The sequence below is a fragment of the Thalassophryne amazonica genome, chromosome 13, assembly GCF_902500255.1.
Source record: "Thalassophryne amazonica chromosome 13, fThaAma1.1, whole genome shotgun sequence".
In the NCBI taxonomy this organism is placed as follows: domain Eukaryota; kingdom Metazoa; phylum Chordata; class Actinopteri; order Batrachoidiformes; family Batrachoididae; genus Thalassophryne; species Thalassophryne amazonica.
Genome location: NC_047115.1, coordinates 97,915,069 through 97,931,202, shown reverse-complemented (window position 1 = coordinate 97,931,202; position 16,134 = coordinate 97,915,069). Strand labels below are relative to the sequence as shown.

The 16,134-nt window shown below is 44.6% G+C and overlaps 1 protein-coding gene across 1 annotated transcript in view; it reads left to right on the top strand.

Moving 5' to 3' along the window:
* Positions 1 to 16,134, top strand: part of ndst2a (N-deacetylase/N-sulfotransferase (heparan glucosaminyl) 2a) — an 82,019-nt gene that overhangs the window by 34,636 nt on the left and 31,249 nt on the right. Inside the window, 1 exon segment of the mRNA XM_034184638.1 lies at positions 3,511 to 3,607. Within this exon segment, the coding sequence (XP_034040529.1) occupies positions 3,511 to 3,607 (97 nt within the window).

The window sequence follows — 16,134 nt, the reverse complement described above, 5'->3', positions numbered from 1 at the left end:
GGAGCAGCCTGTCCCTGAAGGAGGTTTCCAGTGCAGTCAGGGTGTCTGGCATGGGGTGGGAGGCATTCTCCAGCAGGGCCAACAGCTTGGCCATCATGCTCCATTTCTCATCCAGTGTAGTATTCTTTACAGGAGGACCTTTGATTCATGTCCTACTAAAGAAGACTGGGTAGCTGTGCTACAGATGGTCTTCAAAGCAGTTCATACTTTAACCTGTAGTCTTTAAGGATCTGTTAAGGGGTGCCCTGTCTCATTGCCCGATAGAAACTTCGCACACCTGCTCCAGCAGAGTGTTTGTGACACTGATTCAACTCAGACACACGTTGTTGTTTCTCATGTTATCGTAGAAAGATATATGACACCTGGACTAAATTTGGAGACATTTGAAATCCAGCTATATGTCAGAACACCAAAATCTACAGAGATTGAAAAAGACATGATTTAACAGTTTGGCCAGATCCTGGGTCAGTCATTACTGGCATAGTTAACATAAAATGAATAGTCAGAGTGGGTCCACGTCTGTCCTATAGAAGAGAGGTACGCCAAAAGTGGCGAACATTTGTGAATGTTTACAAGAAGCGATGGCATAACTTTGAAAAGGCTAACTTACCAAACAAATGTACCATAGTTATCGCACATCTGGAAACACTGATGATGACACAAATCTGGGGAAGGGTACAGAAACATTTCTGCTGCTTTGAAGGTCCCAGTGAGCACAGCGGCCTCCATCATGTGGAAATGGAAGAAGTTCAGATCCACAAGGACTCTTCCTAGAGCTGGACGCCCGTCTAAACTGAGCGATGGGAGGAGAAGGGCCTTAGTCAGGGAGGTGACCAAGAACCCGATGGTCACTCTGTCAGAGCTCAAGCATTCCTCTGTGGAGAGAGGAGAACCTTCCAGAAGGACAACCATCTCTGTAGCAATCTACCAATCAGGCATGTATCGTAGAGTGGCCAGACGGAAGCCACTCCTTGTATTGCAGCGAATAACTGAAAAAAATCTAATCATAATCCCTGATTTCACAGTGCAGAGGGTCCGTTATGTGTGGAAGACCATTTTCATTCTGAGTGGTCACAGTGTCCTGCTGACGGACACTGAGGGAGAAGGGGCGAGTGAATATTTAACACATATGACACTTGACACATATTGTTAGCTGTTGGGCAGCAGCGAGTGTACACGTGGGGCGGCGCACGTTCCACATCACGGACTGCTTCTTCTTTTGTAATTTCTTCTTCTTTTTTTATTGTCTTTTCCACTTTGTACAGTTACAGAAGACAAAAATAACGTTGTTGAAAATAGTAATAAGTAAAGAAAACAAAAAAAAACAAACAAACTTGTAGCTTTAAACCGGGGTGTGATACTTCAGTCAATCTAAGTAATGATCCTTAAATTGCTATCCTTCCCAACTTTCATACACAACGCACAGTCTTCTGTGTCCCATATATGTACCAACACACCCAGACCTATAGATACATATATGAACTTCTATCTACATCTACATATACTGATATTTAACCCTCCAGACATCTCAACCAATCCTAAACAAAATTAGTTCTGTGTTTAATATATTTTAACCATCCTTCCCAAATACTGCTAAATTTTTCAACTTCCAAGCTTAGTGATGCCATTAATTTCTCCATATTATAAATGCTTAACATTACATGAAACCATTCTTCCACTTTAGGCAGCACATCACTTCGCCATCATCTGGTTATTACTTTTTTACTAGCCAATAGCATAATTCTTATAAATTTATAATTGTCCCCTCTTTTTAAATTCAAAGTTTCAACTTTCCCAAGATAGATAATTTCAAATTGAATTGGTAACTTAATTTTCATCACCTCATCAATTACTTTTTTTAATTTCTGTCCAACACTGAGACATTAAAGGGCATCCCCAGAAGACATGAAAATGATCTGCGTAAGTGGCACCACAGGATCGCCAACACTTGGTATCTCCATACTTTCTCTGAGCTGGAGTACGGACTGTTTCTTCTAGCAGTTGTGTCCACTTGTTATGGCGGCTGTGCACGTCAGTGCTGTTGGCTGTAATAATCTGCTCACGTGGTTACGTGCACTACAGCACTGCCAGAGTCAGTGGAGTCTGAGTTACGTCATCAGTCCATACGTTGGATGTACAGTGGCGTGAAAGTGTTTACCCCCTTGAACTTTTACATGTTCAAAATTTTTTAGGACATCAAAAACCAAAACAAAAAAAAATTCAGACTTTGTATTATTTCTAAAATTCTGCCCTTTAAACTCACAGTAAAAATTAATCTCTACATTATGAATGAAAAAGAAATAAAAATCTAAAAGCCAAAATGATTGTGTGAATAAGTAAATTCCCCCTTTAGTATAACACATGTAAACCATCACTTTTACATCCAGTTTTTTTTCAGACAAGTCAGGGGATGAATACATAATTATTCCCGAGACACTGATTATGTCTTGGACTTTATTTACATAACTTGCGAAGACATGCAAGCAGTATGACACTCTGTGGAAAATCTGTATGGAGTAAACAGTTCTCAAAAACTGAGTGACTGTGCAAGAAGAGTGAGGAAAGCCACCAAGACAACCCAGAAGAAATTGTGCACAGTGCAAGTTTTGAGTTTTACATCACCAGTTATACAGCTTCATGATGAAGTGGGATAGAGGTTTTTATAAAACAAACAAAAAAACACTTGAAGTTCAAGTACAATTTGCCAGAAGGCAAATCTGAGATTCAGGCATAGCTTTGATCCGTTTTGTTGAAAGAAAATTCTTCTCTGTGAAACTCCACTATGAAAGCATGAGTGGTGATGCAAAACTCAAAACTTCTATGAAGCACAATTTCTTGAATTGCAGACATCCTGGATGAAAACCTGCTCCAGAGCGCTCTTGACCTCAGACTGGGGCGAAAGTTCATCTTTCAGCAGGACACTGACCCTAAACACACAGCCAAGATATCAAAGGAGTAGCTTCAGGACAACTCTGTGAATGTCCTTGAGTGGTCCAGCCAGAGCCCAGACCTGAATCTGATTGAACATCTCTGGAGAGATCTGAAAATGTCTGTGCACCGACGCTCCACATCCAACCTGATGGAGCTTGAGAGGTGCTGCAAAGAGGAATGGACCAAACTGCCCAAAGATAGGTGCACCAAGCTTGTGGCATCATATTCAAGAAGACTTGAGGCTGGAATTACTGCCAAGGTGCATCAACAAAGTATTGAGCAAAGGCTGTGAATACTTATGTACATGTGATTTCTTTTTTTTTTTTAATTTATAATAAATTTGAAGAAAAACAAAAGCTTCTTTCATGCTATCATTATGGGGTGTTGTGAGTAGAATTTTGAGGGAAAAAAATAAGTTTACTCCATTTTGGAATAAGACTAACGTAATAAAATGTGTAAAAAGTAAAGCGCTGTGAATACTTTGCAGATGCACTGTCATATTGTTGAAGTGGATCTACTTATCGATTAATTTTTTTTTTTTTCTCTCTCTCACATGGAACTGACCACATTCTTTCCTAGAACCCCTGTCACGACAAGAGGCACAAAGACATCTGGTCCAAAGAGAAGACCTGTGATCGACTACCCAAGTTCCTTGTCATTGGACCACAAAAAACAGGTAAAGACTGACTTTATCCAACATTCTCTTCACATTTTTTCTCATTTAATCATCATTTTCACTTGTCAGTTCTGAAGATGGAGTTTTTTAATGTATTTAAATGTTTCAGGAGTAAATAAATGTGACGGCAGGGACTCTGTTCTATGGGCACCTCTGTGAAAATGAGTTTGACCAGTTCAGTGTCAAAGCCGCGTGGCCGGAACCAGAGAGCAAATATAACCTGATTTTCATAGAATGGTGATTGAACAGACATTGGTTCAGCTCCCCTGACCGCACGCGTCTCACCCTACTGACCTCATTGTACTTGAACGAGGTCCCTTCATTGCTCCTGCTCTGTCACTGAGGGGAGCACTTTTCCTTCTATGGTGGACAAGATCACAATGTTGGTCCAATCATCCAGTCATTTCACCATTAACGAGGAAAATTTACAAGTTTCACTTCAACCTTACTACAGACATATTTGATGTATTTTTCTGAGTACACAGCAGGTTACAAAGGAGGCAGAAATACACTGATGAGCAAACCTCAGAAAATGTAGGCAAAAACAAACAGTGCACCCCCTATGGTGGTATGTAAGTAAATGTAATTGCCCTTTTTTGGGATCAGTAAAGTTGTCTGAAGTCTGAAGACTATCACCCAGACCAGGATGGTAGTCAATAAGAGGAAATGAGAATAGAAGAAGAAAATACCTGAGAAGGGGTGATCATCTTAAGAAAAAAAAGCATGAATTACCACCTTCCCTTAACACATCACTGTTACATAGTCGCATCTGCCTCAAAGATGCATCCAGCGGTGCAGCACATCCACAGCTGCCAATATGCACGTTAGGTTTTTGCTCACACATAAAGTTACTGTTTGCAGTTATGCAGGTCCCCCTACTGCTTATAGGTATTTACATACCACCATAGGGGGTGCACTGTTTGTTTTTGCCTAAATTTTCTGAGGTTTGCTCATCAGTGTATTTCTGCCTCCTTTGTAACCTGCTGTGTACTCAGAAAAATACATTGAATATGTCTAAATATGATTAGAGAAGCACAAGCAATGTAGTAATAAATACAAACCCTGGACACAGCTGCATCCTGATGATTTTACTCCTCCTGTGTTCGCGCACAGCAGCTGTGTAGAATATCATTCTGCTGTCTGGTGCTGCTCTGGCTTCACGTGGGTTTGTGTATAAACAAAGTTGTTGTCCCTTCCAATACTTCCAAGTCCTACGACTTCCACATGGCGGTCCGTAAGCATCCGATAGCTGTCGTCACGTTTGTGTTGATTGATTTGTCTGTCCACAGTCAATAAGCAGGTAATGTTGTTAACATGAACGACTGGTCACCGTTTCAAGTCCCGTGTCCACACCATAGCTGTCCCTTGAGATCGTGAATACGGCCACCAGCCATTGTCACCTGTGGCCTCTTTCTCTCTGGCTCATTTATCACACTTTTGTAAAATCTGATAAGATTCAGTTTATTTTATTTTAATTTAATTTATTTCATGTCTATAGCACCAGATCACAACAAAGTTGCCTCAAGGTGCTTCACACAAGTAAAGTCTAACCTTACCAACCCCCAGAGCAAGAGCACAGGTGACAGTGGTAAGAAAAAACTCCCTCTGAGGAAGAAACCTCAAGCAGACCAGACTCGAAGGGGTGACCCTCTGCTTGGGCCATGATACAGACATACTTGACAGAAGGAATATACAGGAAATTTTGGAAGCCCATGCTGGTGCACAGGATGGGAGGCCTGCAGAAGAAGACCCCACCCCCATCTCTGGATGGAGCCGCACCTCAAACAGAGAGATAAAAACAGAATCAGGCATCAGAAAGACAACAAATACAGTATAATTTGTCAACAAATACAGTATTGTTTGTCAGCATTAAGCAGCAAGAAAAACAGGAGAAATTCTAAAGTGATCGCCGGCCACTAGCCCTAAGCTTCACTAAAAGACTAAGAATTTAGGTAAAGTTGAGGCCGCGGCACGCTCCAATTACTATTAAAATGAATTTAAAAAAGTAAAAAGCATAGTAACATACTATGCCAGTATGCTAGTCATACGAAAGGGAAAATAAGTGCATCTTAAGTCTGGACTTAAAAATCTCTACAGAATCTGACTGTTTTATTGATGCAGGGAGATCATTCCACACAACAGGGGCATGATAAGAGAAAGCTCTGTGACCCACAGACTTTTTATTCACCCCAGGGACACAAAGTAGTCCTGCACCCTGAAAACGCAGAGCCTGGGCCAGTACATAAGGTTTAATTAGGTCTCCTTGGTAAGGAGGTGCCAGTCCATGAACAATTTTATAGGTTCAATCAATCAATCAATCAATCAATTTTTTTATATAGCGCCAAATCACAACAAACAGTTGCCCCAAGGCGCTTTATATTGCAAGGCAAGGCCATACAATAATTATGTAAAACCCCAACGGTCAAAACAACCCCCTGTGAGCAAGCACTTGGCTACAGTGGGAAGGAAAAACTCCCTTTTAACAGGAAGAAACCTCCAGCAGAACCAGGCTCAGGGAGGGGCAGTCTTCTGCTGGGACTGGTTGGGGCTGAGGGAGAGAACCAGGAAAAAGACATGCTGTGGAAGAGAGCAGAGATCAATCACTAATGATTAAATGCAGAGTGGTGCATACAGAGCAAAAAGAGAAAGAAACACTCAGTGCATCATGGGAACCCCCCAGCAGTCTACGTCTATAGCAGCATAACTAAGGGATGGTTCAGGGTCACCTGATCCAGCCCTAACTATAAGCTTTAGCAAAAAGGAAAGTTTTAAGCCTAATCTTAAAAGTAGAGAGGGTGTCTGTCTCCCTGATCTGAATTGGGAGCTGGTTCCACAGGAGAGGAGCCTGAAAGCTGAAGGCTCTGCCTCCCATTCTACTCTTACAAACCCTAGGAACTACAAGTAAGCCTGCAGTCTGAGAGCGAAGCGCTCTATTGGGGTGATATGGTACTACGAGGTCCCTAAGATAAGATGGGACCTGATTATTCAAAACCTTATAAGTAAGAAGAAGAATTTTAAATTCTATTCTGGAATTAACAGGAAGCCAATGAAGAGAGGCCAATATGGGTGAGATATGCTCTCTCCTTCTAGTCCCCGTCAGTACTCTAGCTGCAGCATTTTGAATTAACTGGAGGCTTTTTAGGGAACTTTTAGGACAACCTGATAATAATGAATTACAATAGTCCAGCCTAGAGGAAATAAATGCATGAATTAGTTTTTCAGCATCACTCTGAGACAAGACCTTTCTGATTTTAGAGATATTGCGTAAATGCAAAAAAGCAGTCCTACATATTTGTTTAATATGCGCTTTGAATGACATATCCTGATCAAAAATGACTCCAAGATTTCTCACAGTATTACTAGAGGTCAGGGTAATGCCATCCAGAGTAAGGATCTGGTTAGACACCATGTTTCTAAGATTTGTGGGGCCAAGTACAATAACTTCAGTTTTATCTGAGTTTAAAAGCAGGAAATTAGAGGTCATCCATGTCTTTATGTCTGTAAGACAATCCTGCAGTTTAGCTAATTGGTGTGTGTCCTCTGGCTTCATGGATAGATAAAGCTGGGTATCATCTGCGTAACAATGAAAATTTAAGCAATAGCGTCTAATAATACTGCCTAAGGGAAGCATGTATAAAGTGAATAAAATTGGTCCTAGCACAGAACCTTGTGGAACTCCATAATTAACTTTAGTCTGTGAAGAAGATTCCCCATTTACATGAACAAATTGTAATCTATTAGACAAATATGATTCAAACCACCGCAGCGCAGTGCCTTTAATACCTATGGCATGCTCTAATCTCTGTAATAAAATTTTATGGTCAACAGTATCAAAAGCAGCACTGAGGTCTAACAGAACAAGCACAGAGATGAGTCCACTGTCCGAGGCCATAAGAAGATCATTTGTAACCTTCACTAATGCTGTTTCTGTACTATGATGAATTCTAAAACCTGACTGAAACTCTTCAAATAGACCATTCCTCTGCAGATGATCAGTTAGCTGTTTTACAACTACCCTTTCAAGAATTTTTGAGAGAAAAGGAAAGGTTAGTAGCAAAACCTTAAAATCTGATCTCACAGGGACAGGAAGCCAGTGAAGAGACACCTAAATGGGTGTAATGTGGTCAAATTTCTGCTTCCTGTCAAAAGTCTGGCAGCAGCATTTTGAACCAATTGGAGACCCCTAATACTGAACTATGGTAAACCAGAAAATAGAACATTGCAGTAGTCCAATCTAGAAGAGATAAACACATGAATCAGTGTCTCAGCATCAGCCATAGACAGGATGGGACGAGTCTTCGCTATATTTTGCAGGTGGAAGAAAGCAGTCCTAGTAATATTTCTAATGTGGAGGCCAAAGGACAACGAAGGATCAAAAATTATCCCAAGGTTCCTTGCTTTGTCAGTGTGATGAATGACACACAAGCCAGGCTAACCAGGCTAATTGATGCTGATGTCTCACTGGACCAAGAACCGTCATTTCATTCTTATGAGAGTTTTAAAGTAGGAAGTTTCTAGACATCCAACTTCTCACTGATGCAAGGCAATCTTATAAGGATTTTATATGAATGAGTTTACCACCAGTTATCAGCATATACAATTGAGTATCATCAGCATACCAGTGAAACGTAATCCCAAAACATCACATTATATGCCCAAGGGGTGCTATATAAAGGGAGAAAAGCAGGGGGCCTAAGACGGACCCATGTGGAACCCCATATCTCATGTCAATAAGGTTAGAGGTAGTGTTATTGTACAAAACACAGTGAGAACAACTGGACAGGTATAACGTCAACCACACAAGGGCACTTCCATCCATCCATCCATCCATTTTCTTCCGCTTATCCTAGGTCGGGTCGTGGGGGCAGCAGCTCAAGCAAAGCTGCCCAGACCTCCCGATCCACACACACCTCCCCCAGCTCCTCCGGGGGAACCCCAAGGCGTTCCCAAGCCAGCCGAGAGATGTAATCCCTCCAGCATGATCTGGGTCTTCCCCGGGGTCTCCTCCCGATGGGACGTGCCCGGAACACCTCTCCAGTGAGGCTTCCAGGGGGCATCTGGAAAAGATGCCCGAGCCACCTCAGCTGGCTCCTTTCGACGTGGAGGAGCAGCGGCTCGAGTCCGTGCTCCTCCCGAGTGACCGAGCTCCTCACCCTATCTCTAAGGGAGCGCCCAGCCACCCTGTGGAGGAAACTCATCTCGGCCGCTTGTACTCGCAGTCTTGTTCTTTCGGTCATGAGCCAAATCTCATCACCATAGGTGAGGGTCGGAACGTAGATCGATCGATAAATCGAGAGCTTTGCCCCCCTGCTCATCTCTCTCTTCACCACGATGGTCCGATACAGCAACCGCATCACTGCAGACGCTGCACCGATCCGTCTATCGATCTCACACTCCATCCGTCCCTCACTTGTGAACAAGACCCCGAGATATTTAAACTCCACCTGAGGCAAGGACACCCCACCGACCTGAAGAGGGCAAGGCACCTTTTTCCGGTCGAGAACCATGGCCTCGGATTTGGAGGTGCTGATCTTCATCCCGGCCGCTTCACACTCAGCTGCAAACCGCCCCAGTGCACAATGAAGGTCCCGGTTTGACAAAGCCAACAGGACCACATCATCCGGAAACAGCAGAGATGAGATTCTGTGGTTCTGTCCATAAAGGTAATGAACAGAACCGGTGACAAAGCGCAGCCCTGGCGAAGGCCAACGTGCACTGGAAACAGGTTTGACTTACTACCGGCAATGCGAACCAAGCTCCTGCTGCGGTCATACAGGGACCGGATAGCCCTTAGCAAAGGACCCCGGACCTCGTACTCCTGGAGCACACCCCACAGGGCACTTCGAGGGACACGGTCAAATGCCTTCTCCAGATCCACAAAGCACATGTGGACTGGTTGGGCGAACTCCCATGAACCCTCGAGCACCCGATGGAGGGTGTAGAGCTGGTCTAGTGTGCTGCAACCAGGACGAAAACCACACTGCTCCTCCTGAGTCCGAGGTTCAACTGTCGGTCGAATTCTCCTCTCCAGCACCCTGGAATAGACCTTACCGGGGAGGCTGAGGAGTGTGATCCCCCTGTAGTTGGAACACACCCTCCGGTCCCCCTTCTTAAACAGAGGGACCACCACCCCGGTCTGCCAATCCAGGGGTACTGTCCAAGACCGCCACGCGATGTTGCAGAGACGTGTCAACCAGGACAGTCCCACTCGCACTACAGACAGTGTTGGCGGAGAGCTGCTTCCACCTCCTGAGGCTTCAGATGGTTTGCCAGAATTTCTTCGAGGCCGACCCGTAATCCTCCTCCATGGCCTCTCTGAACTCCTCCCAGACCCAAGTTTTTGCCTCTGCAACCGCACAGGCTGCAGCACGCTTGGCCTGCCGGTACCTGTCAGCTGCCTACGGGGTCCCACCTACCAACAAAGACAAGTAGGACTCCTTCTTCAGCTTGACAGCATCCCTTAATTCCATCGTCCACCACCGGGTTTTGGGATTGCCACTGCGACAGGCACCAGAGACCTTGCGACCACAGCTGCAGGCAGCCGCATCGTCAATGGGGGTGGAGAACATGGTCCACTCGGACTCCATATCTCCAACCTACCCCGGGATCTAGGAGAAGCTCTCCCGGAGGTAGGAGTTGAAGACCTCACTGACAGAGGGTTCCTGCAGTCGTTCCCAGCAGACCCTCACGATACGTTTGGGCCTGCCAGGTCTGACCAGCTTCCTCCCCTCCCAGCGGATCCAACTCACCACCAGGTGGTGATTGGTCGACAGCTCAGCCCCTTTCTTTACCCGAGTGTCCGAGACACGTGGCTGAAGGTCAGATGATACGACTACAAAGTCGATCATCGACCTCCGGCTCAGGGTGTCCTGGTGCCATGTTCATTTATGGACACCACTGTGCTCGAACATAGTGTTCATGATAGATAAACTGTGGCTAGCACAGAAGTCCAACAACTGAACACCACTCAGGTTCAGATCGGGGAGGCCTTGCTTCCAAATTACGCCCCTCCAGGTCTCACTGTCGCTGCCCACGTGGGCGTTGAAGTCCCTCAGGAGAACAGTAGAGTCCCCGGTCGGAGCACTATCTAGTACCCCTCCCAGAGACTCCAAGAAGGTTGGGTACTCTGCCGAGACAACAGTGAGAGACCTGTCCCCAACCCGAAGGCGTAGGGACACGACCCTCTCGTTCACGGGGGTGAACTCCAACACATGGCAACTGAGCTGGGGAGCAATAAGCAATGCTACCCCAGCTCGCCGCCGCCTCTCCCCGTGAGCAATGCCAGAAAAGTGGTTCATCCAGCCCCTCTCCAGGAGTTGGATACCAGAGCCCAAGCTGTGCGTGGAGGTGAGCCCGACTATCTCTAGTCGGTACTTCTCAACCTCTTGCACAAGCTCAGGCTCCCCCCCAGTGAGGTGACATTTCACGTCCCAACAGCCAGAGGCTGTGAGCGCGGACCAGGCCACCCGCCCTCGACTGCCACACAGTCCTCTTTGCACCCAACCCCCCATGGCCACCTCTGCAGGTGGTGAACCCACAGGAGGGCGGGCCCACATCGCTCTTTCGGGCTGAGCCTGGCCGGGCCCCGTGGGCTAAGGCCCGACCACCAGGTGCACGTGCGTGAGCCCCAACCCCAGGCCTGGCTCCGGGGTGGGGCTCCGGCTTCGCCATACCGGGCGACGTCTCGGTCCTTGATTTCATGTCAGTCATGGGAGCTTTTGAACTGCCCCGTCACCTAGGACCTGTTTGCCATGGGAGACCCTACCAGGGGCACGAAGCCCCCGACAACATAGCTCCTAGGATCATCCGAGAATGTTAACTCCCCCACCACGATACGGTGGCAGTTCGAGGGCACTTCCAGTAATGCCAAAATGATTCTCCAGCCTATCGAGTAGAATATGATGATCCACGGTATCAAACGCAACAGTAAGGTCTAACAGCACCAGAACCATAGTGGTGTCTGAATCCATTATGGGCAGAAGATCATTCACCACTTTAGTGAGAGCCGTCTCTGTGGAATGATATTTTCTAAAACCACACTGCAGTGGCTCAAAAAGATTATTCTCAGTAAGGTAGTCCACGAGCTCAGTGTAGGCACCCACCTCAATAGCAGGGTGTAGTGGCTGGGTTAAGGCATGCTGGGATATGTTAACCTAATGTCATCTATTTTCTTCTCGAAGTAATCGAAGAAATCTTGTATTGTGAAAGGAGAACGACTTATAGGTAGTTACCACCGTGTCGAACAAGAACTTTGAGTTATGCTTGTTTTTGTTGATCAAATCAGAGTAATAGGTCCACTTTGTAGCCAGTAATACATGCTTATTGTCTAAGATAGCATCACGCCTCGTGAGGTGGAATACTTCTAATTTTGAACTATGCCATTTTCTTTCTAGACCTCTAGCCTTATACTTGAGGTCACGCAAGTAATCATTGAACCAAGGTGACTGTGTTTTTAGGGGTGTGGTTTTAATATAGGTGGCGCAATCATGTTGAGTGTAGTTTTGAGCGCTGAGTTTAAACTATCCACAAACTGTCTACTGATTGGGTATTTTCCAAACGTGAAGCTAAGATATCAGGTAATCTAGCTTTGAGTTCAGTCATAGTTGAGTTGATGACTCACCATAGTGATAAATAAGGTTGTTGTTCCACTAAACACGGCAGCGAAACTGTAAACCTTATAAGTGAGTGATCAGAGACCTTCGATGCAAGAGGCGTGATGTCAGTATTTGTGACAAAGTAGTAAGGCTGATTTTTATTCTTGTGACCTTGGCAATACGTAGCATCGTGGGCAGAGTGGAGAATCAGATGTTCAAACAAGTTATATTTGTGACTCCCAACAGCTAATAAACTAACTTAGATTTATAAATAAGAGTAAAGCCACCTCCTTGCTTCGCATCACAAGGGATGTGACTAAATGTGTACGCCGATGGGCAGGCCTCATTTAAGGGGAGGACAACTGTAGGTTTAAGAAGGTTTCACATAACCCAATCATATCTAAGTGATGATCAATAATTAGGTCATTAATCAGCAATGATTTTGATGACAGTGATCTTATGTTAATGAGATCCAGACTAAGGACCTCAGTGGGGTTGACAGTTGGACTGTTTGGGTTTAGGGGTGGTTAAAGAGTAGCATATATAAGATACATAGAAGTAGGTTTAGGTTTGAGACATTCCACACAAGTTGTAGGTAGCAGACACAAAATGTTTGATATTGCTGGAACAGCCAATGGGCCATCCTCAATTTCAACATCATCCAATATAGTAATGGGTATTAAGTTTGCAAAGCATATCCCTGTATGATTTTTATGGACACGTCTACGGAAGCAGGCCACAGTCTCAACTTGATGAATTTCCCTCCCTAGCAGATAAACTGCACTATCACCATTGTGGATTTTCTGTGCTAATTTCCCTGCTAAGCTAATGGATTCCACAGCCACATTTGTCATAAGCCTTGCAGGGTCTCTAATCACCTGCTCCATGCACCTTGTGCGTCTTTCTCAACGAGACTTGCTGTAGTTTTCCACTGCAGGGAACGTCCCTTACAGTGAAACATTTTTCAGCTGTCAGACCGTAATATTCTTTAAATTTTCATGCTTCTCCATGATGACAGACATGGAGATAATGCATGTGTGAAAATAACAGTAAACACACAGTAAAAATAATTACAAAATAAAGCACATTAAGTGGGTGCTGCTATGTGAAAGTCATCAGTTTTAATGCTATCAGAAGTGCATTGATTGGCTAAAAACACATGTTGATGGACAAAATGCATTCTGCATGGATTTTTGTTTCTCTGTCCTCCACTGTACGAGAGTAGGCTGAAAGGTTCTAAGGCTCACCAAGAAGGAGAAATGCCATTTCAATAAAACTTGGCATGCATTAAGTTCAGCTCTTCTGATGACTAACTGTGTTATTTTCTTCCAGGTTGTGGGGTAGTTTGTGGTTCATAGCCAAGTTTGAAAGTTCGTGGTAGAGGGAAACGGCAAAAATGGACGAAATCTGGCATTGCGGTGTGATTAAGTACCTGCATAAGAAGGGGTTAAAGCCCAAGGACATTCATGCGGATATGGTTGCTACATTAGGGCATGAAGCTCCCTCCATATCTACAGTGCAGAAGTGGGCAGCTGAATTTAAGAAGGGCAGAGAGAGCCTTGAAGACGACCCAAGGTGTGGGCGGCCTGCAACAGCCACAACCCAGAAAAACATTGACCTTGTTCATGAAATGGTGATGGACGACAGACGATCGACGATTAATCAGCTAGCAGATGCTGTGGGAATATCCCGTGAGAGAAGATAACACATTCTGCATGAAGAACTTGGAATGTCAGCTCGGTGGGTGCCACGTCTTCTGATGCCTGATCAGAAATGCACCAGGCTAGTCATGTCAAAGGCAAACTTGGCACAATTTGAAGAGGATCCAGCCAATTACATGGAACGTTTTCTTACCCAGGATGAGTGTTGGGTTCACCACTTTGAACCAGAGACAAAAAAACAATTAATGCAGTGGAAACACACAAGGTCACCACCTCCAAAGAAGGCCAAGGTCATTTCGTCTGCGGGGAAGGTCATGGTTTCAGTTTTCTGGGATGCCAAGGGCATTGTGTTCGTGGACTATCTTGAAAAGGGACAAACCATAAATGGACAGTACTATTCTAACCTACTGAGACAGTTACGCGAGGCTATCAAAAAGAAGCGAACAGGAAAGCTGACAAAAGGGGTGCTGTTCCATCAAGACAATGCCCCAGCTCACAAGTCAACATTGGCCATGGCCACTATCCACGAGTGTGGATTCGAACTGGTAGATCACCCACCATACTCCCCTGACTTGGCACCCTCGGACTTCCATCTGTTCCCAAACCTGAAAAAAAACTTGGCTGGGAAGCACTATCAGAGCAATGATAAGGTGATGGCTGCCGTTGAGGACTATTTTGACTCTCAAGATGAAAGCTTCTATGCCAAGGGAATCGAAGCACTCAAGCACTGCTGGAAGAAGTGTGTGGAGTTACAGGGAAACTGTAGAAAAATAACCCTGAATTTGTTCAATTCGACAACTGCATCATAGTCAGCCTTAGAACTTTCCAGCCTACCCTCGTATGTGGTGAGGATCCTCAGCTTTGATACTGTATGTTGGAGTGATGTTTCTCTGTAATACAGTGGCTTACAAACATATTCAGCCAATTGGTATTTCACACATTTTAATTTGTTTATGGCGTTTCAAGTACAAAAAGTAAATCAGGTTATAATATATAAATATAAAAATTTCTAAAATTATCTTCCTTAGACTCAAAGCAAAAGTAAATCTCTGCAACTTGATATAAATTAATTAAAAATATAAAAGCCAAGATGATGGGTTGCATAAGTAATCAGCCTCTTTGGTGTAATACCTGAAAAGATAGAGGAGGACTTTCTTTCACCAAAACATTAAATCCAGGCTACATCTCAGATGTACTTTCTGGCTAATTGCAGCTGAACTTTTAGGTCTTCTTTTTAATAAAATCCTCCTCTGTACCACTTCACCATGAAGCTGTATAACTGGAGATACAAAATGCAAACTTTCACTGTGCACAATTTCTCCAGTCACAGCCACAGAAGCCACTGTAACTTCTTCTGGGTTGTCTGGGTGTCTTGGTGGCTTTCCTCACTCTTCTCCTTCTTGCACAGTCACTCAGTTTTTGAGAACTGTCTACTCCACACAGATTTATCATAGACTGTCGTACTGTTTGTATTTCTTTATAACTGACGTAAATAAAGTTGAAGACATATTCAGTGACTTGGCAGAAAACTGGCAATTAAACTGAATATTTACAGGTATTATACCAAAGGGGCAGATTACTTATGCAACCCACTGTATATCCACTCATTGGTAAAAGACAAACATCTCACAGAAATATACGTATGTGTATTTTTATGACTTAGTGGTCACTACTGTTGCCTCACAGCAAAAAGGTCATGGGATCGATTCTCACCTGTGGCCTTTCTGTGTGGAGTTTGCGTGTTCTCCCCGTGTTTGTGTGGGTTCTGTCCGGGTACTCCGGCTCCTCCCATATCCAAGGACATGCGGGTTAGAGGAAGGTGGTGACTTTAAGTTGACTGAAGGTGTGCGTGTGTCTGTCTGTCTGTGTGTGACAGACTGGCGTCCTGTCCTGGCTGAACCCCGCCTCACGCCCTGTGACAGACTGAAGAGGATAAGAGCCGCCGCTTCTCCACACAGATGGTTTCCTCTGATGCTTGTGTTAATCTGAACGTAGAATAAAAGAATAGATGTTGATTGTGTGTCAGCCCACAGACCCTCCGGTGTCTGGTAGCGATGCTCCGGTCAGGGTTGGTTTCTTTATTTAGTTCTTTATTTTTAAGAAAGAGTGCGGCGGGATGATAAACCGTTCCACCAGTTTGAGCCCGTGTTTTGTTGAACGCCAGCTGCTTTCTTGTCTGCAGTGAGTTAGTGCGCCGCACTATCCGTGTTCGTGGCAACAGGCCGTGGTGATGTGATGATTGATGATTTGATTGGCCATTCATTTGCGTTTC